Source organism: Megascapheus bottae, chromosome 3 (assembly GCF_031878675.1).
Source record: "Megascapheus bottae isolate mThoBot1 chromosome 3, mThoBot2.hap1, whole genome shotgun sequence".
NCBI lineage: Eukaryota > Metazoa > Chordata > Mammalia > Rodentia > Geomyidae > Megascapheus > Megascapheus bottae.
The window spans coordinates 88,018,441-88,042,994 of NC_143511.1; the positions used below are offsets into that span (position 1 = coordinate 88,018,441).

The 24,554-nt window shown below is 50.0% G+C and overlaps 2 protein-coding genes across 2 annotated transcripts; both read left to right on the plus strand.

Annotated features, from left to right (window-relative positions):
- Nucleotides 1-2,417: 2,417 nt before the first annotated feature.
- On the plus strand, nucleotides 2,418-5,763 carry LOC150066083 (vomeronasal secretory protein 2-like). The gene is made up of 5 exons (XM_090329235.1): nucleotides 2,418-2,701; nucleotides 3,655-3,725; nucleotides 3,806-3,913; nucleotides 5,340-5,441; nucleotides 5,609-5,763. The coding sequence occupies exons 1-5, from the start codon at nucleotides 2,607-2,609 to the stop codon at nucleotides 5,626-5,628; spliced, it is 396 nt and encodes a 131-aa protein (XP_090185361.1). The 5' UTR covers nucleotides 2,418-2,606; the 3' UTR covers nucleotides 5,629-5,763.
- A 5,139-nt stretch (nucleotides 5,764-10,902) lies between these two features.
- On the plus strand, nucleotides 10,903-14,256 carry LOC150066084 (odorant-binding protein 2b-like). Its single transcript, XM_090329401.1, has 6 exons — nucleotides 10,903-10,926; nucleotides 11,376-11,509; nucleotides 11,835-11,905; nucleotides 11,999-12,106; nucleotides 13,738-13,839; nucleotides 14,228-14,256. Exons 2-6 carry the CDS (start codon nucleotides 11,415-11,417, stop codon nucleotides 14,254-14,256), a joined length of 405 nt encoding a protein of 134 aa, XP_090185527.1. The 5' UTR covers nucleotides 10,903-10,926; nucleotides 11,376-11,414.
- The last annotated feature ends 10,298 nt before the right edge of the window (nucleotides 14,257-24,554 follow it).

The window sequence follows — 24,554 nt, forward strand, 5'->3', positions numbered from 1 at the left end:
TCCAGGTAAGCCAGTGTCCCTCCCCCCGGCTCCCCCCTCCCCCGCCATGCCACTGCAGGCATGCAGCAAGAGGATGATAAAGGAAGACGGGAGAGAGTCCTGACAGTAGAACACAAAACAGCCTGGTGCCCGGTCCAAAAGTGAAATGTCTGTCGAGTCCAACTCCGTGATCACTGAACAGGCAATGAAGGTGTGTCTGGAGCTTTTCTGCCCAGCCTGCTTTTGAACCTCGAACCTCAGATCTTTGCCTCTTGAGTAGCTAGCGAGGATCACAGATGTAAGCCACCAGTTCCTGGACCACATCCATTTTAAAACAGCACATTCATGTTTATTGTGGCCTTCAGAGACGTTTTTTATTTTGAGGTACGTTCGATGCACATCTAGAAGGAATAACAGAGTGACCACGTGTGCTCTTCACCTTGTTTGCTCCAACGATATCTTCCAAAACTTCAAGCTGGTATCACAGTATCCATACTGAGACTCAGAACTTTATCCCGAACCTCTCCATGTACCAACAAAGCCCCAGTCACGCCCTCCCCTCCTTCCTCCACCCCTGGCAGCTGCTCATTTGTTGTATGTCATTTGGTCCTTTTGAGAGATCTGGAGCCTGGAGTCAGGGAAAGGATGGCAACGGTGGGGGGACATGTTAAGATCCTACTTGACAGGCAGTGGGGCACCGGACTGGAAGTGCTAAGTGCCCCCGGGACCTACACAGCTCTCTCAGTGGCACAGATGGGAAGATGGCACCAGGGGCCAGGGTGAGGGAAAGAGAAACAGAGAACTTACTTGAGGGGAGGGGGGCAGGGAGCAATACTGGGGGCATCAGCGGGCCATGGAGGAAGTATTTGGAGAGGGCCTGAACCCCGCGTGGATCTGGAAGAACATGGAGATGAGGGGACTTGGCTGGTGGCGGGACTAGGATTGTGGATGTGGCCAAATGAATCCAGAGTGTTTTTCTGGACCAAGGATGCTCCTGGCTCCTGGGAAGGGAGGGAGGGAGGATAAACATTCCCTGTTGATCCTCCCCATTCTGAGGTGGGTCTCTCCTGTTCCCCATAACCTTTTCCATTGGACAGATCTTCTCAGAAAGAATCAAAGGTGCTCCTGACGGCTAATTAAACAAATTAGCACCATCCATTCACAACCACCCAAACAAAACTATGGACAGAGAAGTGGGGGAGGCATCTGTGCCAGGTGGAGGAGGGAGGCGTCCTGCTTCTAAGGCGAGGCAGCGGGATAAACAGCAGGCATGGGCTTCGGCAGAAAGGCTGGGAGCACAGAGTTGATACAGATGGAGGCCATGCAGCTGCTTCTGTTGACCACAGGGCTGAGCCTGCTCTCTGTGGTGCAAGCCAACACACTACCACTGACTCCTGCTAGCTCTGAGGAGGTGACAGCCCCGGGGGAGGTCCAAGGGGAGGGCCAGCTTGGGTTTTCAGGGTTGGGACTGTGGACCGGGTTAGGGTTTCAGGTCTGTTGACTGGAGCCACGGGTGACTGGGGTGGGTGTTTTGAGCCTTGTTAATGGTGGGTGTCTGCAAAGGAGGGGATGCTGAGTGGCAAGGGGCACAGAGGAGGGCTGTGAGCGTGGTCTCCTCAGGTTTACCTGGCTGAGGTCTTGCCATCCTGGTACCCAGAGACCCATTTCCTCCCTCTGCCAGTTCATGGGCCCAAGAAGCTTCTTGAGCAGACAGAGTTCTGTTCAGAATTTTATTTTTCCAAAGGAAGAGTCACACGTAACTACTTAAAATCATGGATTTCAAACTTTTATTTTTTTAATTGTATTTTATTGTCAGGGTAATATATAGAGGAGTTACAGTTACATTTGCACATTATCTCTCAAACATTGATACCCCTTTTTATGTTTTTGTCCCCCTTTCCCTCTCCCTCCTCAAAAGTTTTGACTTCATTTTACTTAATTTTTGGGTTGGTACTAAAGCTTGAACTTAGAGCCCCATGGTCTTGCCAGGCTTTTCACTCAAGGTTGGTGCTCTACCACTTAAGCCATACCTCCACTTCTGGGTTTTAGCTGGTTCAATGAAGCTAAGAGTCCCTTAGAATTTTCTGCCCAGGCTGGCTTTGAACTGCAATTCCTCAAATTTCAGCCTCCTGAGTAGCTAGGATTATAAGCATGAGCCGCCAGCACCTGGCTAAAAGTTTCAACTTTTCAAGGTTGTAGCCGGTTTTATGAGAAGAGTTTCGACTCTAGAGATGACTTGATACCGCCTAGTTCCTGTCACGAATACATGCAGCCACCTCGTGCCATCTTCCTTTATCTCTGAGATCCTTGTCCTGGTGGCTAAAGTAACTTAGTTTCAAACCAGTCCCTGGGTCCCGGTATCCCAGCTCTCCCCAGGGACAATTCAGCTCCTGCTCACATCCATCTTGACTTCTGAGATGCCTGTGGGGATGCTAGTTCCTCCTGCTGCTACTGGCTCCTGCTCAGGTTGCTTCTGCTCAGTCTCTCAGCACTTCCAGCCTGGCTTGGGACCCTGACCAAGGCTGGCTCCCATCTCCACTCTTACCTCAGTCCCCCCAGCTCTGCTCAGGGCTGGCTTTCTGCTCTAGCTTTTAGGACCGTGGTATGTACTTCAGTGGGGAGGACACATGCCCACTCCGCCATGGAAGTGGAATCGTCAGATGCCTCCTGTCTCTTTTGTTATAAACAATTTCAACAAACTGGAGTTCAGGATGAACATGCCGTGAGTATCCCGCTGTGGACTTCCTCTGCTCCTGGTGTCCTGTTCTCCACACCCCAGCCCCCACCTCCTTCGTGAGCTCAGATATCAGAGTGCTGCTCCGCATGGAGGCACATTTTCTGTTGTCTCAGCCCTGTGCTTGGCAACTCGTATGATGGCAGGAATGATGCCCACAGGGACACAGAACTGAACCCGGGGGAGGAGGTTTGGTGCCCACCTGTTACCCTCTGCATGGTGTTACTTGCTCCTGGAGAAATCCAGAGTGGGTGTCCTGCTCAATTCTGTATAGAGACAAAACCTTGGGATCAGCTAAGGTTTGCTCTGGGTTTGAGGGTCAGTAAGGAGCCCAGGGTGGTGTAAGGAAGGTCTAGGACTCGCTCGTCTTGGGAGAAGCATTTGCAGATTCAGGGCACAACCTGGCCTCCTACGTGGGAAATATGTTGACTGGGCAGGTGGGCTGTCAGGGTATCTTGAACTTGAACTTGAGTTTGCTCAGATTTTTGCCTACTGGTACTACTTAGAGTTGTATAGCAATCCAAGTCCTCGGGCTGTTGGCCTACTGTGATAGAGAAGGACAGGGCAGGAGGTCCTGCCTGGGTCTTGTCTGGAGTGCAAACCTCAGAGACCAGCTTAGTCCATATGGTGCCTGTGTACCACTAGGCATTGTCTCCTGACCAGCCTGCTGCCCTGAGGCCTTCTGTGCCTGTAATCCAGGCCTGCTGAGGCCTTTTCTAGTGATTCTTGGCAGCCCTGGGCTCCAGGGACCTGGGAATCTGAGGGTATGTATCTGGGGGAACGGTACCAACCGAGTTGAAGAGCCTGTACCGTCTGTGGATATTTCACACATCAGGAGGGAGGGGAGCATCTAACCTAACTTTGAACAGCTCTCTTGAGTGAGGCCAGACACAGACTGGGCGAGTGGCTGATGGGAGCACTGTGCTTGGATCATTTTTCAGAAAACCTACAGGATGTGTCCAGTTCAAGCTGCCCCTGGATGTAGGCACTGAACCTGGCACTTTCTTCACCTGTAAGCAGTTGATTCTGGCTTTCTTTCCGTAGCCTCTGTGTGAACAGACCCAATGGTCACCTAGTTTGTCTCGCTTGCAGGGTGGAAACACACCGTTCAAATTTACTTCATGCCGGACCGGAATTACACCTGTCTCTACTTGAGAGGCTATATGAACTATAAGTTCTACCACATGATGATAATGATGGGTATGTCACTGGCAGTTTTGTTGTTGTTGTTGTTGGTGGTGGTCACGGGGATTGAACTCAGGGCCCGAGTGCTGTTTCTGAGTGTTTGTACTCAAGGCTAGTGCTTTACCACTCGGAACCTCAGCTCCACTTCTGGTTTTCTGGTAGCTAATTGGAGATAAGAATCTCATGGACTTTCCTCCCGGGGTTAGCTTTGAACTGTGGTCTGTAGAGCTCAACCTCCTGAGTAGCTGACAGGCATGTGCCATGAGCATGCAGCTGCAGTTCTTTCTGAGCTCTGGTGTGGACTCTCGGGGCACTGCTTATAAGTGAACACACTGGCTCCACTGAGAAGTCGAGGATCCCTTCCTGGAATCCATTGGTTCTCAGTGGGGAAGGGATTCATATGCTTTTGACTTCACTTCTACTCAGTCCAGAACCTGAGGGCCACAACCCACTGCTGTCCAGCTCAACCTTGGCTTTTTATTTCCTGCCTCCGTCAACCATTGGTGGGCCCAGGCTCTGAGCAGCAATTTCTATGTGGCCCGTGTGTCTCAGGGTTGTGACTGGGGTGGGTTGCGTGCACCAAAGTTTGGATGTTGGAGCATTGAGCCACACCATGTGGTACGTACAGCTTCAACAGAATTCTCCTTCCCAGTGAGACACTGACCTCTACCTGTCCGTTACAACATCTCCAGCCATCAGCTCACATCACACTTCGGGTCCCCACCAGAATTCTGCCAAAGGTCCTGCCCCTGTAGAGGCGACTGGGCTGCCTCCCTCACCCTTGTCCAGCTGCACCTCCCCTCCCCCCACCTCCCACTGCACCCTCATCTTGGGCACCCTGGGACACTCCAGTCCCACAGGGTCTAAGGGGTGTCTACGTGGGGGCTTGGACCAGGCCAGGCAGAGATACCATCCCCTGGGCCACACTCAGATTAAGACAGTGAGTCTCGGAGCCCTTGGTGTTGCCAGATTCTCCTTGGTGTTCCCATGTTATTTTTCACCTCCTTTTCCTAGATCAAATTTAAGAAGAGCTATGACAGGGCAGGGCAGGGTGTGTCCTGAATCCCAGGAAGTACTAATGCAGGGAAGTCCACATCTGGCCTCTGCTCTCCTTGGCCAATGCAGGTGGGAGCCATTTCCTGTGGGGACTTCAGATGAAGGAAATACCCTACTGCTGACTCCCTGGCTCAGGTGGTGCTGGTCCCAAACCAGACAAAACATTGTTGCCTCCCCTGTCAAGGGCTCCCCTTGCAAGGGCTTCTTCTTAGGTGTTTGGTCTGAGGAAATCCCATCCTCCTGTCTCCAGTCTTCTAGGATAGCAGCCTCCTTCCTTCAGTGTCAGGGCTGTCACCCCTCCAGTCCAGAGTGAACCTCCTCTCCTCCCCCGCCCCACCGTGGACTCTCCTGCCTCCCTCCCACTTTCACACTGTCTGGTCTGCAGGTCGCATCTCAGAAGCAAGCGCAGAATCTATGAAGATTTTCAAGGCGTTTATAGCAACTAAGTTTTCGAAAACAACCAAGTTCTTCCGTCCTCCCAGCTCAGGTAACGACAATGGACGTTTCTCTGTTTCTTCTCCTCTTGTTTTGGTAGTTCCAATCACCCAGAGAATAAATGGTGACCCCCTGAAGGTTCCCTTTTTCTCTCTCTGTCCTCACATCTCATCTCTTTTGAAATACCATCCTGTTCATTGTCTCTTTCTGGGTCCACAGACGCCTGTGACGTGGAATGAGATTCTTTGAGGACAGGGAGTGCTACAGAGATTGCTGAGGGACAAGGAGCTGGGACCCCAGCATCCTCTGTACCCTGACAGGAAGAACTCCAGGTGGCAAGGAGGAAAAGCCTCCATCACTTACAACCCCTCATCCTGTGGCTTTCAATAAACTTGGTCACTATTCCCTGGCCATGTGTGTTTCACAGGGTCTTTTGGGATTGGGTTTTGTTTTAGTCGGGTGCGGGAAGGTACTCAGGTGTGATCATGAAGACCAGGAAGAAGAAATTTCCTTATCCTCACAGGACCGTATGCCAGTCCCTGCCACAGCACGTAGACTGGCATCAGAGCAAGCTGGGGAGGCGGGAAGAGGCACATGTAGGATGGGCTGGTGTGAATGATTCTAGATCCGGGCTCCCAGAATGGCCCCTGGGGCAGGGGTAAGTGCCGTGGATAGAGGTTCCCGTGTGAGTTCATCGAGCTTGCTACTGACTGGCTGAGTGGGCTGAAGTCTGATCACTGTCCATTTCCCATGGACATGGTATTGAGCAGAACCATTCCTGTACACAAGAATTGTGATATTGAGGTTTGCAAACCAGGAACCACTGAATTCCTCATCTCATTAGCAGCTTTGTCTCCTGGAAATGTCCTGCTTTAGTAGTAGATCTGAGCCTTGTCATAGGACAGAAGGACCAGAGCTTCTGTTGCTGAAGAAATCCATGCCATCCTCGGCTGGCAATGGGCCCTGGTAACCCTGTATTACAGTCTTAGACAAAGATTAAAAAAAATAGGAAAGATCAATTTATAATCCTAGCTACTCAGGAAACTTAGATCTGAGGATTGTGGTTTGAATTCAGCCAGTCCATGAGACTCTTATCTCCTGTTAACCACCGAAAAGTCAGAAATGGAGTGTGGCTCAAATGGTAGGGCACTAGCCTTAGGTGGAAAAGCTCAAAAGCTCAGGGACAGCACTTAGGCCTTGAGTACCAGAATACACACACACACACACACACACACACACACACACACACACACACACACGCGCGCGCGCGCACACACATCCCATCACACCATCAATGTCTACACATGGAGTGCCAACCCTTTCTGTTGAGAGAGTGCAGGAAGGAGGCAGGGGAAAACCTGCCTCATGATTGTATTGGGTAACATATTAAGAGGGTTCCCAGTTTACTTGCCTTTGTTTTCTGTGGTGTTTCTTGTCCCTTATAATTTTGGCATGAAACATCAGTTTAGGGAATTAGGCCAACATGTTTGCACAGCAGGAGCTCCTTTGACTTGATGGGTAAATGTGAGGGGACATCGGATGACCACAGGAATGATGTCTAATAGACTCCTTCAAGGTTAAGGGATGGCACAAAGACCAAGGGGGAATTATCCAAGATGTGGGGAAACTTCATGTTATTATATGCTGTTGGACAGGCCTCAATATCAAGTCAGATGTTAGGCAATCTGTTAGAGCAGAACCAGAGCATGTGCTCTGAGTTGACTTTGTGGTGTGTGTGTGTGTGTGTGTGTGTGTGTGTGTGTGTGTGTGTGTGCACGCATGCGCGCATGTGTCTGTGTGCATCTGTGTGAGTGTCCATGTCTGTGTGTATCTGGGTATGTGTTTGCCAGTACTGGAGCTGGAACTCAGGGCTTTGTGCTCTTTCACCCTTTCACTCATGGCTGGGGCTGTTCCACTTGAGCCACACCTCCACTTCTGGCTTTTTGCTGGTTAATTAGAGGTGAGAGTCTTTGAATTTGTCTGCTCTGGTTGGCTTTGAACTGCAATCTTCAGATTTCTATTTTCTAGGTAGCTGAAAGTACAGGCATGAGCACTAGCACCTGGCTTTTTAGTTGACTTACTAATTTTGGAGGCCACAAACCTGGACAGGACATTCTTGGTCCCCGCCTACCTTGCTGTGCAGGTGTGGGCTCTGAGGACGTTTACCTAGGCTACCTTACAGAATCTTTTTTTTTCTTCCTTTTGGTCAGTCGTGGAACTTGAACTCTGGCCTGGGCACTGTCTCTGAGCTCTTCAGCTCAAGGCCAGAGCTCTACCACTTGAGCCACAGCACCACTTCAGCCTTTTCTATGTATGTCATAACAAAGAATCGAACCCTGCCTGTTCTTTGAACATGACCACAAGACCATGCTCCTGGCCACCGTAGAATGTTGAAGGCTGTTTTTGCCGAAAAGTGTTTCATTTGGCCTAGGCTATATCTGATGGATAACTAACATGGAATAAGCATCTCCCTTGCTTCTTTTTTCTCCAGTCACTTTTAAAAGCTTTTTAAAATTACGTTTGTTGTTTTAAGTAGTTGTACAAAGGGGTTGTCATTCAGCACGTCAGTTTATGCATCTTGATCAGTGTCCTCCCTTCATCATTGCACTCCATCCCTGCCAACCCCACCTATCCACTCAGTTTTTCTAATTTTTTTTCCTTGCTGTCTTAATCTTTGAGTCAGTTTCTACTCAGCACCGTAGGTAAGGTGTATTGTTCATTTAAAAAAGTGTTTCCACTGGCAGCTGGGTGCCAGTGGCTCACACCTGCAACGCTAGCTACTCAGGATGCTGAGATCTGAGGATCACAGTTCAAAGCCAGCCTGGGCAGGATAGTCTGTGAGACTCTGATCTCCAATGAACCCCCAGAAAACCAGAAGTGGTGCTGTGGCTCCAAGTGGTAGAATGGGACAGCGCCCCGTCCCTGAGTTTAAGCCCCACAACTACCAACAACAACCACAAAAAGTTTTCCTTAAGGTTGCATATAATACAGGGTGAACTTGGCCTATTGCCCATTACATGTGGTATGAATTTCTTCCACCATATTTCCATCCTCAAGTGCTAGAAATCCTTTCACCATATCAGGAGCACACTCTCTAAAGTCAGGATGTTTGTGCGAGATGATGATGCTACCCCAGGGGAGACTGAGCAACTCCAGGGCTCAGCTGACTATACTTTTGCCTAAAAACCTGAAGAACTAGTACGCTTGTATGGAAGAAGGAAAACATCTAGTGTATCAACACCATCAACAGGGGGAAACCAATTAAAGCCAATACTTTTGCTGTGTGCATCTGTTTGTTCACTTTTAGCTCCTCTTTTCTTCTGGGCTGAAGTCTTCATGTTCTAGTTATTCTTATCTAGTTCATCTTGTTGAGGATGACTCAGTGATTGTATAATCCTCACCTTGTTACCCACAGTTGCTGTTCAGTATGGGCCATTTGCCATTTGTGGTTTCCCCATTATGCTTATGACCTTTAAAAATAGCTTGTAATTTATATGCATCAGAGGACAACTATGAGACAGAGCCACATAGTTTACATAATGCATAATTAAAGCAAGCCACTAAGAGCAGAGAACTGGGTACAGGAAGGAGGAATGGGACCAAAGCAAGGCTGAAACTCAGAAGGGAAGGTGTCAAATCCTGTAGCCTTGTGTGTGCATCTTGGGGACATGGTGGTATAGGGTGAGCTCTCATGTTGGCAAAGCTCAGTCTTTTCCCCACATGGCCTCTCTCTTGGACTGGTTCCACTCATCCTCTGTAGCTTTCCTTGCCAGACATCCCAGGAACCTGGCATTTCCAACATCCTGAGGTCTCTGTTGTTGCTCAGATTTCACCCTCACACATTCACACATTTCTCTCCAGGGAATGCGTGAAGGGATGCCAGCACTGTCACACATTTCCTGGTCTCCCAGCCCCACCTCTGAAATCTGGATAAAACCTCCATGACCCCATGACTCTCATGTGACACAGACTAAAAGCATAGAAACCTACTCAATAAAATCATGGCAGAACTTGCTTTGCAAATCTAGGCAAATATATGGATATCCAAGTACAGGAGGCATTTATAACCACAAAGAGTCATCCAGAGAACTTACCCTTGTAATAGTCTAGCTAAGATGCGAAGAGTAAACAACAACAGCAACAACGACAAATAATGGAAGATGCAAGAGGGGAGAACCAATTATTTACACAGGCAAACTTTTCGGAGCAACAGATCGTGAGAACATGGGGTGATGGGTTTCAGGCCCCAAACGATTATAACTGCCCGCTTAAACGCCCATCTCTGAATAGTTATCCTCCCAGGCTGAAGGAGAAATGAACTTTCCATGATGAGCATAAACTAAAGCAATTTATGACCACCATGTCAGTATCACTGAAGACAGGTAAAGAAATAGTATATGGCCGGGAGCGGTGGCTCACGCCTGTAACCCTAGCTACTCAGGAGACTGAGATCTGAGGACAGTGGTTCAAAGCCAGCCTGGTCACTAAGGGCTGAGAGACTCTTATCTCCAATTAACCACCAGACCTGCACATATAATAACACACAGCTTTATGAACAAACATTCCTGCAGGAGTAAACACACTGAATGTCAACATGGATGTACACACACACACACACACACACACACACACACACACACACACGTAAGAGACACAGATCTAACTACAAATCCCCAATGGAACCACGCATATACACCTGCAGAAGCCCTGGAAGACACAGATAAGCACACGTGTGTACTAGCAAAGGCCAAGTTCACTTGCATACAATCACACAGGTGCTACAGCCATGGGATTCCTTCAGTCAATCTCCCATCTGCTGAGCTCTCCTAAAACCTAGAATGAGGGATGGGATGGTCACCCTGGGAGGATGTGGAGATGAAGACACTCTAGGTTCAAGTGGCCAGGCTGGTGGGAGGCAGAGGGAGCAAGCATTCTGTGTTTCCCATGGGGAGACAGAACAGGAAGAAGAAAGCAGCGGAGCCTGCAGGGGCCTTGCCAGTATTGTGCTTGGCATTTGAAGGTGGGGAGGAGGGAGATGGGTGGCAGCTTTGTTTTGGGTGGGGTTTGGGGTCTAGGTACAGGCCAACGATACCAGAGAGCATGTCACAACCAAGGCCAGTCCTGGCTCTGGGGAAGGCAGGCGAACAAGGAGCTCTTGTGGCTACTCTGAGGCACAACACTTGGGTAACACAATTCTTCCTCAGCCAACACTTCTTGAAATGCATCAAAGGATGTTGTGAAAGCTAATTTCACAAATCAATACCAGCCATTCTCTGCCATTCCAACAGAATCCTGTGATTGACGCTACCTTCAAGTATGTGTGTGTGTGTGTGTGTGTGTGTGTGTGTGTGTGTGTGTCTTTGTGTAGATGAGGGCAGTGAGATCCTAGCGCAGAATAAAAGTCAGTGGCAGCCAGGAGGCTGGGACACAGAGCTGCCATGAAGCTCTTACAGCTGCTTCTGCTGCCCAGTGTTCTGAGCCTGCTCCCTGCCGTGCAAGCTAAGGGGCCTGACCTCACTCCAGCTCGTTCCTGGGAGGTGACAGCCCTGGGAAGGACTGAGGGTGGGGCCTGGTCTTGAGATGAGGACCCTGCCCTGAGAGTCTCAGGCCTGTGACTGGGGCCGTAGGTGGGGGTTGGCAGTGAGTTCTAGGCATGGTTTCCGAGGGAGAACGGCCTTGTCCCATCTCTGGAAGGGACCCAGAGGCCGTGGAACTGCAGATTTCTAGGGGTTAAAATATCTTAGAAAACGCATAGCATTGTGTATCTGGCTAACTACGAGCCTTTCATTGGGAAAGAAAAGTTCTAAGTAGAATCCCCTCTGACGAGCAGAAAGAACCTTCTTTGGAGCCCAGGGGATAACAAAGGGAGGACGTGAGACGCTGAGCAGCAAAGACAGCCCAGGATCTGATGGGAAAAAGCTGGGGACGCTTCCCACACTGCCCCTCGAGCTCTTGCAGTCCTGCTGAGATGGTTTCTCCCCTCCAGCTTTTAGGAGATTGGTACATAGTCCGCTGGGCAGGAAACATGCCTATTCCTGAAAAGAGGAAAGCCCACCCTCTGCCTCCCTTCACGTTTGTCATAAACAAACTCCGAAAGCTGGAGTTCAGGATGAACATTATGTGAGTCTCGTGCCCAGGCTGCCCATTATCTCACCCCAGCCCTCACCTCCTGCACCTCCTGCATCGCCATGTGAACCATGGCATCCCCTGCTACTCTCTCAGCCGTGTGCCAGGAACACATCCGAGGTCTCTGTTCCTGCGGAGTGCTGACTCCCGAGCAACTCCAGGTGACAGGCTGCAGAGTTAAAGGGTGTGGGCTAGCTGCGCGCATCCATTGTTTGCAGGCCCTTGGCAACTTCTCTGACTGTGGGGCCCTTGGTGTGTTGGAGAGGACGGGGGCAGGCAGTGTCCTGGGGGAGAACCATGATTGGCTGCTGTGTTCTAGGAAACCAATTGGATGCATTCAGTTCAAGCTGCCCCTGGACGAACATTCTGAGCCGGGTCTCTTCTTTACCTGTAAGTAGCCACACAAGTGCACGCTCTGTCCTTCAGTGGAGAGGGGTCATAGAAGCAGAGCCGGGGCTCACAGGACTTTTGTTGCTGCCCCAGGGTGGAGACATAGGATTTACATCCGCCTCCTTCCGGGGAAGAAGCACGCCATCGCCTACTTTAAGGACAAGGTGGACGCCATCTTGCATCAGATCATGATGCTCATGGGTGTGTTCCAGTGCTTTTGGAACTGGAGGGAACGGAATGGGAACTTCCTGCATGCTGCTCAAGGATAAATGTCCCCATTCCTGCCCAGCTGTCTCCAGCTCCTAATGCCCAGCCAGCCCTGGCATCCCTGGACCCTGTCACCCTCGGCTCTCATGCAACAAATCCCAGCCCATATACACGCTTGAGCCCTCCCCGAGGCCCCTCCGTTCCCCTCTCGGGCTGCACTTGGTGTGGGCATGCGTGGATCAGGAGACGTGTTTGGGTTGTAGTCCCTGTGGGATGTGCACCGCAACATGTGCTGTTGTCTTAATGGCAGATTCTGGCATCCAGTGGGTGGGGGCTGGGGCACTGGTCAAGACCCTACTATGCGCAGGTTGCCTCCATGGGAAGCAAACTATCCCAGTAGTCAGCAGGGTCCAGGGTGACACCTCGGCTTCAGCCTCATCACCTTCAGGGCCATTCTCCACCCTCAGCCTCTCAGCTCTCCCCACGCTTCCAGTCTCTGCCACAGCTCTCCAGGGCCTCTGCTAGGGAGCCTCGCTCGTTTCCTTCTTTTTTACTAGCAGGCTACGCCTGCCACCCTTGTTTACTGGTGCTGTACCCCGCTCTGTCCATCCCCCATCCTCAGCTTTCTTGAAGACTCTGCATCTACACAGCCCAAGGAGTAGACTGTGAGGGAGCCTTGACTGGACCAGGAGCGCATGGACAGAACTACCCAGTCCTTAGAGACTGGCCTTCAGCTCCTGATCCTGCAGCTCAGAGCCACTCACAGTGCCCAGATCCGTTACATCTCCACAGATCACTTTCTACCTCTCTCTCTTAGTTCAACTCCCAACTCCTCCTCTGGGTCACCATGTTCTGGTTTAGGGGGAAGGCCCCTCAATTAGGGCCCAGGGCTGCATGGAGCCTGTGCTGCACTGGATTTCTTAGGCAGGATTTTCAGGGGAGGAACATAAACACTGTTAGGAGGGTACAGCCTTCGAGACCCAGTCTCCATAGGGAGGAGAGCTGGCCAAGGAGGTGACAGGAGGCCTGGGGGAGTAGGGGCACACAGGGACTCTCCTTACAGGATGAGCTCTGATGTTTCAGAGCAGGAGATGGGCTCTGCTTGGAAGAAGCAGAGAAGCTGATTGCTTCAGGGGGAAGTGTCCATGATGGGTGGAGCTTTCATCACTCTAGAGGTGTCAGTCATCCATCTCAGGGCTAGCTGATCCATCAGTCTCACGCTGTCCGTCAGAGAAGGGCTGGCCATGACAAGACATGGCATCTGTGAAGGGAATTCTCTGTCCACCTTCTGCTTTCCGCCGCTGGGAGCCCCTTGCTCTGAAGGCTTCACAGAGCGCGTTACCAGCAGTCGTCAGCTTTGAGAACCACTATCCTGGCCAGGGGCTAGTGTTCCAAACATGATGCAAACACCATGCCTGCCTCTCGGCTCACGCTGGCTGACTTCTGTCTCAGGAGATCAGGGCTGGGGAGGCTCCATCCTGGGATTGGAATCTTCTCAGTGCTCAGGAATCTCCTGGGCGTGCTGTGAATCTCACGCCCTGATAATAGCCTTCACTCTCCTCTGCCCACGTTACCCTGCACTGTGGCCCCTGTGTCCTGCCCACCCTCATTCTGTGTGCCTCCAGGTCGTTCTCTGGATGAAGACGCAGAGGCTGTGAAGGCGTTTGTGGAGTTTGTGGACAGCACAGGGCTAAACAGAACAGATATGGTCCACCCTAACCATGTTGGTAATGTGAAGATTTTGTTCCTCCTTAGTTCTCTTTAGCTTATTTATTTATTTATTTATTTATTTATTTATTTATTTATTTATTGCCAGTCCTGGGCCTTGAACTCAGGGCCTGAGCACTGTCCTTGGACTTTCTCAAGGCTAGAGCTTTACCACTTGAGCCACAGCACCACTTCCAGCTTTTTTCCCTCTCTATGTGTGGTACCAAGGAATCGAACCTAAGTCTTTGTGTGTGCTAGGCAAGCACTCTACCAGTAGGCCACACTCCCGCCCCCTTCCTTTTTTCCCCCATGATTCCATTCACCTAGGGCTTGTGCCTTTGGATGTCTTCATCCTGTGCATTGGTGATTCACTGATATCCTCAACTCTTGTCTATCTCTGGTCTGCAGGAGCCTGTACACTGCCCCCTACGACTTAATGTGTGGAAGGAAGACCCACAGAAAATGCCCTGGAATTCAGAGCCAAGGACCATGTCTGCCTTCTGTGTCCTGTGGGGAAGCAGGGAGAGGGAACAGGCCACCACCCACACCTTCCAAACCTCTCTCCCTGACTTCCCCGAGAGAGCAGAGCTCTAGATGTGTTTGTGAGTGCATTTGCAAAGGCAATCAGATTACGAAGGGTTCTGATCTAATAAATGGTTTAATTTCTTGTTGTATTAAAATTTTGACTATAACCTTGCTTGATCATGGGTCTGTTGAAGGTGGAGGCTGGTTGGAGAAACAGAGTCACTGGCACACAATGTCACTGAAGTGTGTATTTTGGCCTTTGCCCCTCCAGCTCCCCTCAGGACTCCCTGGCTATTATAAAGTGAGTGGACTTCTCTGCTCCAGTCTTACCCGTGATGTTCTGCCCAGCGCAGATCCAGAGCAACCAGATATTCTTGAACTGAAGCCTCTGGAACCATGAGTCAGAATAAATTTTTGGGTTGGGAGTCTGGTCTAGGTAGAGTGTCTGCCTAGCATGCATGAAGACCTGGGTTCGATTCCTCGGTACCACATACATAGAAAAAGCCAGAAGTGGTGCTGTGGCTCAAGTGGTAGAGCTCTAGCCTTAAGAAAGTCCAAGGACAGTGCTCAGGCCATGAGCTCAAGCCCTAGACTGGCAAAAAAGGGGATAAATTGTTCCTTAAGTCATTTCCCTCAGGTACTTGTCACAGTGATGAACACACACACACACACACACACACACACACACACACACAAACTTCCTAATATACTCTGCTTTCAGTAGAGGTGTACAGTGTTCCCTAGTCATCTAGAGTCCAATAGGCACAGGCTTTGTTTGCTTCATTGGGTGTGGAAGGAAGCACCATTAAGGGTTCACAATGGTCAGGAAGGTAGACTTTCGATCAGTTCACGGACCATGGCATTCAAGGCCTCTGAGAGGGCAAGGCAGTCTAAGGGGGCTGGCCTAGGGTCTACTAGAGTGGGAGAGTCCAGGGCCTGGCCTCTCAGTCGTCTGGTACCTGGTGACGGGCTGTGGGCATCACGCGGAGAGGGTGAGGTATGCCTCAGGAAGGAAAATGGAGCTTGCAGCTGGAATCAGCACCACCTCTGGAAATCATGGAGAATCAATTTCCTCCATGTTTGGTGACAAGCACTCACACGCTCTGGTCCCAGAAGTTCTGGGGCCACCTCAGGGCAGTGAAATGATCACGAGTCCTGTGGCAAGGACCAAAGCCCCTCCCCCTCTTCACAAAGTCCCTGGGCATCCTGCAAGGTGACCTGTTTCACATGAAGTGGGAGAACCTTTGTCTCACCATGAAATAAAAGAACAAAACCATAATGACAAGGCTATAGTGGAAACTGAATTTTAATGTAATATAGTGGACACCCCGGTACACCTCAGTACGTGGTTGTAGAGACAGCACTGTAGAGGAATGCATAGAGTTCAGTCCTGTCCTGCAGATACTTGATTCAATTCTCCTATACCCAACAAAGCTGAAATTCCCTGTATCACTGAAATTAAGCACATTCAATGCTCTTTTGGGAGCTTAGGAAGATTCTATAGTTCTTATCTTCTCTTTTTGGGTACCATTCCAAAGGGAAGCACCCGGCAGACACACAGTGATTTAAATCACAGATGATAGTGTGGCTTGTCAGAGCTTTTTTGCATCAACTGAGTTGTATAATGCGTTCATGGATTTTTTTTTTAAGATTTCTTATTTTTCAAAAAACTCCTTATTAGGTTTTTCTTCCCCAGTGCTGAGCTTGAATTCAAGGTCTGTGCACTGTGCCTGGGCTTTCTCAAGGCTAAGCTCTATCACTTGAGCCACAGGACCACTTCCAGCCTTTTCTGTGTATGTGGTACTGAGGAATTGAACCTGGGTCTTCCTGCATGCTAGGCAAGCACTCTACCACTAGGCCAACCTCTCAGCCCCTCCTTGTTAGTTTTTTTTTTTTAAACCGTACTTGGCCCGAATCATGTCTAATAAATTAGTGAATAAGGCAGGCTTGCTATGTTCTCTCACCTGGAAAGGGTCAGGGTACAAATGGAGGGCAGAGCCTAGGAACAAGCAAGGCTCCCCACCCTGGATGGATCACGAGGCAAAAGTCAGTGGAGCCTCATTTCCAGGGATCAGAAGGCACTTTAGGTGGCAAGTCAATCCTGGGAGAAAGATATCTGGAACTGATCTATTCTCATCTTGTCTGTTTGGTGTCCTGAACGCCTGTACCTGGATGGCCACCTTTCAAGTAGGAGAAGCTTTTTGCTGTTATTATTATTATTATTATTATTATTATTATTATTATTATCATTATTGCCAGTCCTGGGCCTACATACTGTCCTTGGGTTTTCTCAAGGCTAGAGCTCTACCACTTGAGCCTCAGCACCACTTCCAGCTTTTTTCTATGTAGGTGGTACTGAGGAATTGAACCCGGGTCATCATGCATGCTAGGCAAGCACTCTACCACTAGGCCAAACTCCTGGCCCTACTACTATTATTATTGACTGTTTTCTGGGCTACTGGTTTGAACTTTTCCTTCCTCTGTGCTTATGAATTATAAGTTTGGTCTTTTCTTCTTGCTGGCACTGAGGCTTCAATTCAGACTTGGGTGCTGTCCCTCTCTTAGTTTTTGGCTTAAGCCTGGTACTCTACCACTCACACCACAGCTCCACTTCTGTTTTTTTTTTTTTTTAGCGAATGATTGGCAATAAGACTCCCATGGACTTTCTAGCTTGGGTTGGTCCTTAGACCTCAGCCTCCTGAGATGGCATGAGCCACCCTGTGCCTGGCTAGGTTTTGCCTTTTAATATATTTACTTTGCCTGTAATCCTAGCTACTCAGGAGGCTGAGATCTGGGGATCAAGGTTCAAAACCAGCCTGGGCACAAAAGAATGTGAGGCTCATCTCCAATTAACCTCCAGAAAATGGGAAGTGACACTGTGGCTCAAGGGATAGGGAGGTAGTTTTGAGCCAAAGAATTCAAGTCCCACGACCCATAGAAAAAAAGTTTAAAAAGTAATGTACAGACGGATTACAATTGCACGAGTCAGGTAAGGAGTACATTTCTTTTTGTACAGTGTCTTCTCCTCCCTCCCTCCTTCCCAGTCCCCCATCCTGTCCCTACCCAGGAGCTGTGCAGTTCATTTTTATCCAGCTCCACTGCTGCACTTTCTCACCCTTCTTCCACTGAGTTCTACACCCTTCCTCTCACCCTCCCCATACATATAGGCAAATACACCACACATAGGAAAAAAAGTAGTCATCAAAAATTCAAATAATGAAAAAGAGATCTCTTATTGCCATATCTTAGAGTTCATTTTGACACTCACATATATATATATTATGGGTCTTTTTTGGTGTTTTCCTTTTTGGTACCGGGAATCAGACCCAGGACGTTGCCAAGCCACCGATTTGCCACTGAGCTGTATCCCAGCGCTCTAGTATTTTATACAACTATAAAGAGGCACATAAGCAGTGTGCCTTTGTGTTTTTCTCCTAGGAATATCGTCTTTCAGTCTCACTGTGTGTAAGTGTCTACAATCCTGTTAATCATGACCCAGTGTATTTTAGATATCATTTCCACATATCACAGGGAACATATGCCAGTCGTCTCTAGTTCTGTCCATTTTCCTGCAAATGGTATAATTCTATTCTTACTGATGTCTGTGTAAAGGAACATTTTTGGACTTATTCATCTACGTGGGGCATCTGGGTTGATTCTGCATCTTGGTTATTGAGAATCGCGTGGCAATGAACATGATGTGTGTGTCTTTATGATGTCCTGGCTCATGGCAGATGCTCAAGTAGCTGACCAGGACTAGTATGGCAGGGCTGGGGGGGGGAAGGTCTTAGGCTTAGTCTTTTGAGGAACCTCCAGACTGCTGTCTGGAATGGTTGTCCTAGTTTCCGGGGCTGCTGTCTGGAATGGTTGTCCTAGTTTCTGGGGCTGCTGTCTGGAATGGTTGTCCTAGTTTACAGGACTGCTGTCTGGAATGTTTGTCCTAGTTTACAGGACTGCTGTCTGGAATGGTTGTCCTGGTTTCTGGGACTGCTGTCTGGAATGGTTGTCCTGGTTTCTGGGACTGCTGTCTGGAATGGTTGTCCTGGTTTCTGGGACTGCTGTCTGGAATGGTTGTCCTAGTTTCTGGGACTGCTGTCTGGAATGGCTGTACTAGTTTCCGGGGCTGCTGTCTGGAATGGTTGTCCTGGTTTCTGGGACTGCTGTATGGAATAGTTGTCCTAGTTTCCGGAGCTGCTGTCTGGAATGGTTGTCCTAGTTTCCGGGGCTGCTGTCTGGAATGGTTGTCCTAGTTTACAGGACTGCTGTCTGGAATGGTTGTCCTAGTTTACAGGACTGCTGTCTGGAATGGTTGTCCTAGTTTACGGGACTGCTGTCTGGAATGGTTGTCCTAGTTTACGGGACTGCTGTCTGGAATGGTTGTCCTAGTTTACGGGACTGCTGTCTGGAATGGTTGTCCTAGTTTCCGGGACTGCTGTCTGGAATGGTTGTCCTAGTTTCCGGGGCTGCTGTCTGGAATGGTTGTCCTAGTTTCCGGGGCTGCTGTCTGGAATGGTTGTCCTAGTTTCCGGGGCTGCTGTCTGGAATGGTTGTCCTAGTTTACGGGACTGCTGTCTGGAATGGTTGTCCTAGTTTCTGGGACTGCTGTCTGGAATGGTTGTCCTAGTTTACGGGACTGCTGTCTGGAATGGTTGTCCTAGTTTACGGGACTGCTGTCTGGAATGGTTGTCCTAGTTTACAGGACTGCTGTCTGGAATGGTTGTCCTAGTTTACAGGACTGCTGTCTGGAATGGTTGTACTAGTTTACAGGACTGCTGTCTGGAATAGTTGTCCTAGTTTCCGGGGCTGCTGTCTGGAATGGTTGTACTAGTTTACAGGACTGCTGCCTGGAATGGTTGTCCTAGTTTCCGGGGCTGCTGTCTGGAATGTTTGTCCTAGTTTACAGGACTGCTGTCTGGAATGTTTGTCCTAGTTTACAGGACTGCTGTCTGGAATGGTTGTCCTGGTTTCTGGGACTGCTGTCTGGAATGGTTGTCCTGGTTTCTGGGACTGCTGTCTGGAATGGTTGTCCTGGTTTCTGGGACTGCTGTCTAGAATGGTTGTCCTAGTTTCTGGGACTGCTGTCTGGAATGGCTGTACTAGTTTCCGGGGCTGCTGTCTGGAATGGTTGTCCTAGTTTCCGGGGCTGCTGTCTGGAATGGTTGTCCTAGTTTCCGGGACTGCTGTCTGGAATGGTTGTCCTAGTTTCCGGGGCTGCTGTCTGGAATGGTTGTCCTAGTTTCCGGGACTGCTGTCTGGAATGGTTGTACTAGTTTCCGGGGCTGCTGTCTGGAATGGTTGTCCTAGTTTCCGGGACTGCTGTCTGGAATGGCTGTACTAGTTTCCGGGGCTGCTGTCTGGAATGGTTGTCCTAGTTTCCGGGGCTGCTGTCTGGAATGATTGTCCTAGTTTCCGGGGCTGCTGTCTGGAATGGTTGTCCTAGTTTACAGGACTGCTGTCTGGAATGATTGTCCTAGTTTCCGGGGCTGCTGTCTGGAATGGTTGTCCTAGTTTCCGGGGCTGCTGTCTGGAATGGTTGTCCTAGTTTCCGGGGCTGCTGTCTGGAATGATTGTCCTAGTTTCCGGGGCTGCTGTCTGGAATGGTTGTCCTAGTTTCCGGGGCTGCTGTCTGGAATGGTTGTCCTAGTTTACGGGACTGCTGTCTGGAATGGTTGTCCTAGTTTCTGGGACTGCTGTCTGGAATGGTTGTCCTAGTTTACGGGACTGCTGTCTGGAATGGTTGTCCTAGTTTACAGGACTGCTGTCTGGAATGGTTGTCCTAGTTTACAGGACTGCTGTCTGGAATGGTTGTACTAGTTTACAGGACTGCTGTCTGGAATAGTTGTCCTAGTTTCCGGGGCTGCTGTCTGGAATGGTTGTACTAGTTTACAGGACTGCTGCCTGGAATGGTTGTCCTAGTTTCCGGGGCTGCTGTCTGGAATGTTTGTCCTAGTTTACAGGACTGCTGTCTGGAATGTTTGTCCTAGTTTACAGGACTGCTGTCTGGAATGGTTGTCCTGGTTTCTGGGACTGCTGTCTGGAATGGTTGTCCTGGTTTCTGGGACTGCTGTCTGGAATGGTTGTCCTGGTTTCTGGGACTGCTGTCTAGAATGGTTGTCCTAGTTTCTGGGACTGCTGTCTGGAATGGCTGTACTAGTTTCCGGGGCTGCTGTCTGGAATGGTTGTCCTAGTTTCCGGGGCTGCTGTCTGGAATGGTTGTCCTAGTTTCCGGGACTGCTGTCTGGAATGGTTGTCCTAGTTTCCGGGGCTGCTGTCTGGAATGGTTGTCCTAGTTTCCGGGACTGCTGTCTGGAATGGTTGTACTAGTTTCCGGGGCTGCTGTCTGGAATGGTTGTCCTAGTTTCCGGGACTGCTGTCTGGAATGGCTGTACTAGTTTCCGGGGCTGCTGTCTGGAATGGTTGTCCTAGTTTCCGGGGCTGCTGTCTGGAATGATTGTCCTAGTTTCCGGGGCTGCTGTCTGGAATGGTTGTCCTAGTTTACGGGACTGCTGTCTGGAATGATTGTCCTAGTTTCCGGGGCTGCTGTCTGGAATGGTTGTCCTAGTTTCCGGGGCTGCTGTCTGGAATGGTTGTCCTAGTTTCCGGGGCTGCTGTCTGGAATGATTGTCCTAGTTTCCGGGGCTGCTGTCTGGAATGGTTGTCCTAGTTTACGGGGCTGCTGCCTGGAATGGTTGTCCTAGTTTCCGGGACTGCTGTCTGGAATGGTTGTCCTAGTTTACAGGACTGCTGTCTGGAATGGTTGTACTAGTTTCCAGGGCTGCTGTCTGGAATGGTTGTCCTAGTTTCCGGGGCTGCTGTCTGGAATGGTTGTCCTAGTTTACAGGACTGCTGTCTGGAATGGTTGTCCTAGTTTACATGCCCATTCACAGTGCAATAGGGTTGTTTGGTCTTTTTTTTTTTTTTTGGTCAGTCTTGGGCTTGAGCTCAGGACCTGAGCACTGTCCTTGGACTTTCTCAAGGCTAGAGCACTACCACTTGAGCCTCAGCACCATTTCTGGCTTTTTTTCTATGTATATGGTACCGAGGAATCGAACCCGGGTCTTCATGCATGCTAGGCAAGCACGTTACCACTAGGCCAAACTCCTGGCCCCTGTTTGGTCTTTTAATGGGAGTTCAAATCAGGGTCAGGGGACTTTGGCATGGTCCTTATTCTGTTTATTAGAGTTGGAGCATGTAAGATCTTCATCTTTGTTGTGTTCATCCTGGAATCAAAACTGACCTGATCCTAAACAGGCCCTGTGTCATGGCCAATGGCCAGGCAATGCGCTCTCTCTAGTGACAAGTCCAGTTGTGGGCCCATCCGTCCTCAACCCAGAGTCTCTCCATGGTGACTCCAGCAAGCTGGCCAGTTTCTTGTGCCAGGCCTGGGCCTGGGAACTGCCCCTTTTACACAACCCCCTGGACTGGGTCCTCTCTGTTCACAGAGGGCAGTGTGTGTGTGTGTGTGTGTGTGTGTGTGTGTGTGTGTGTGTGTCCCACCTGCGCACAGGAAACAAATGAGATCACAAGCACGTAGACCCCAGGCAGGAAGAAGGTGGGAGCTGGTGGTGCGGCTAATAGGGAGGTCATGCTTTCAAGGACAGGGACTGTTGTGTGCTTCTTGGCTATTGGCGCAGCACTAATGATGGGGAGCATCACCACTGCCTGGACTGGGAGAACCACTCCTGACAGCAATCTGGAGGGCACTCAAAAGACTAGACATGGAATTTCCTGTCTGGGCTAGATTTGAACCACAATCCTCACATCTCAGCCTCTGAATAGCTAGGAGGATAGGCGTGAGGCATTGACGCCAGCTTGGAGCCATGCTTTGTCATAACAGATTTATACTTTTTTGTTATTGTTGTTGTTGTTGTGGGGCTTGAACTCTGGGCCTGGGTGCAGTCCCTGAGCTTTTTAGCTCAAGGTTACTACCCTATCCCTGGAGCCACAGCCCTACTTCCCATTTTTTAGTGGTTAACTGCAGATAAGAGTGTCACAAACTTTAGTGCCCGGGATGGCTTCGAACCTTGATCCTCAGATCTCCTCCCGAGTAGCTAGGATTACAGGTGTAAGCCATTGTGCCACGCTTCAGAGTGACATTTTTGCCCTGTTGCCTAGCTACCTCCTGAGATCTGAGCTCTGTCTACTGTGGCCCCTGGCCTACTCTCTTGTGTCAGCCTCCTGAGTATAAAGGCTTGACTTGGTCAGTCAATTGACTTTTTCTCATCTTCTGGGGGACTTGTGCAGGGTCCTTGGTTAGAGCCCATTCTAGCTGGTGTATTATGCTTAGACTCCCTGCCTGCCCTGCTGGCTACTCCCACAGATGAGGACAAGAGGCCAGCATGTGACTGAACATCTCAGGCCCTTCGGCCTACACTGAGACATATTGATTTCTTATTCTCTGAGTGTTCCGTATAAGCCAAGCACTGGTAAAGCCAATGTCACAAAGACTGACACATCCTCTAAGGGTTTTTAACTTTTGCCTCCCACATTCATGTCTGATCCATTTTGAGTAAAGTTTTGCATGTGGATCAGATCTTTGTGGTCCTTTCACAGTCTGGTGGTCTTAGAGCCACTTATTGGAGTCTGTTCTTTTTCCTTTTCTTTCTTTCTTTCTTTCTTTCTTCCTTTCTTTCTTTCTTTCTTTCCTTCTTTCCTTCTTTCCTTCTTTCTTTCTCCAGTTCCAGGGTTTGAACTCCGGGCCTGAGCACTGTTGTTGGGTTTTCTCAAGGCTAGAGCTCTACCACTTGAGCCACAGCACCATTTCTGGCTTTTTCTATGTATATGGTGCTGTGGAATTGAACTTGGGTTGCTGTGCATGCTAGGCAAGCATTCTACTGCTAGGCTAAACTCCTGGCCCCGGAGTCTGTTCTTTTCCCACTGACTTGCCTTGGCTTCCAGGAATTCTGAGGTCTGTGGTGCTGGGTGCTGTTTTCCTTCCTGGTCTTGGAGTGGTTCCTGTCTGTGGCTGTCTTCCTTGGCCTGTGGGGTAACAGCCTCTGCCACATACCTGGCCTTTCCAGGCCACTCATGGGGTCTTCTGCAGACTTCTGGGGCTCCTCCTGTGCACGACATTCCTGTCTGGGTGTTTGTTCATAGCTTTAGATGGTAGCTAAGGGCTTCAATGCCACTCTCCTTTGTCCACAGAGCGAAGCTGCCTGAGGCCTCTTGTGTCTCTTCTCTGTCACAGCATTGGAGTCCCATCTAGACTTAGAGCTGTGGTGGCATCGGTGACACCATCCGTTCTCCTCACTGAGAGACTGCAACTGCACTAACGTGGTCCAGTATCGCAAAGCAACCACTGCATGGGTTCCCAACTCAGTTCCTTGCACTGTGGTCTGAGAGTGAGTCTGTGCCCTATCACTCGATCCTGACACCAAGTTAGGTGTTTCTTACTGTTATTTTGGCTTGGATGACTGCATATTCCCCCCCCCCCATCTCTAGGTTTGTCCCCCACCCCTCCATCAATTAGCCATTGGAGTTGCCCTTTAAAACAAATCACATCCTGATGCTGGCACCCAGCACCTCCCTATTTCAAGCTGTTCTGCATTTTATATGTCCTCTTTTGGGCCACATTCCAATACCAGTGGTCTCCTTTATCCATTTTGTCTCCAGTCTGTTCCTGGCACCGCCCGGGCTCCCTCTCCCCTCCCAGCCTGCACTGGGGCCTCCCAGCGGACTCTTCCTCCACCCAACTCTCACGGCTCATTTCCCCCACTATCTTCAACTGTGGGTTCAAATGACACCTTGGGGAGGTGGCGTGCGCCATTCCATTGAAAATACAAATACCCCCTCTTGTCTCAAGTTTCCCTGTCCACCTTGTTCCCTTTGCTTTTTCCTTATCACACTCGTGACCTTTCAGAGTAGTTTATAATTATACAGATCAGTGTTCAGTCGGGAGCCAGGGTCACACAATGGCTGGCACCGGGAGGGTGTGTATGGAGAACCATCTCCAGCACCACTGTGGGGAGGAGAGGAAGCCCGGGCTGCAGGGCAGCAGCTGAGGAAGACTGACTAGGAATGAGTCCCCACCTGCTGAGGTGGGCGTGCAGCCTCCCGTGGAGGGCATTCTCTGGGTTGCCTGGGCAGTGTATGCAGCTGGTGCGGGAAGTGGGGTGGCCAGACAAGCAGGAAGCCTCTCTTCCCCTCCAGGGACAGTGGGCTGGGCTGGGAAGCCTGGGGTCTTCCCTGGGAGCCCGCCAGTGAGGTGTCG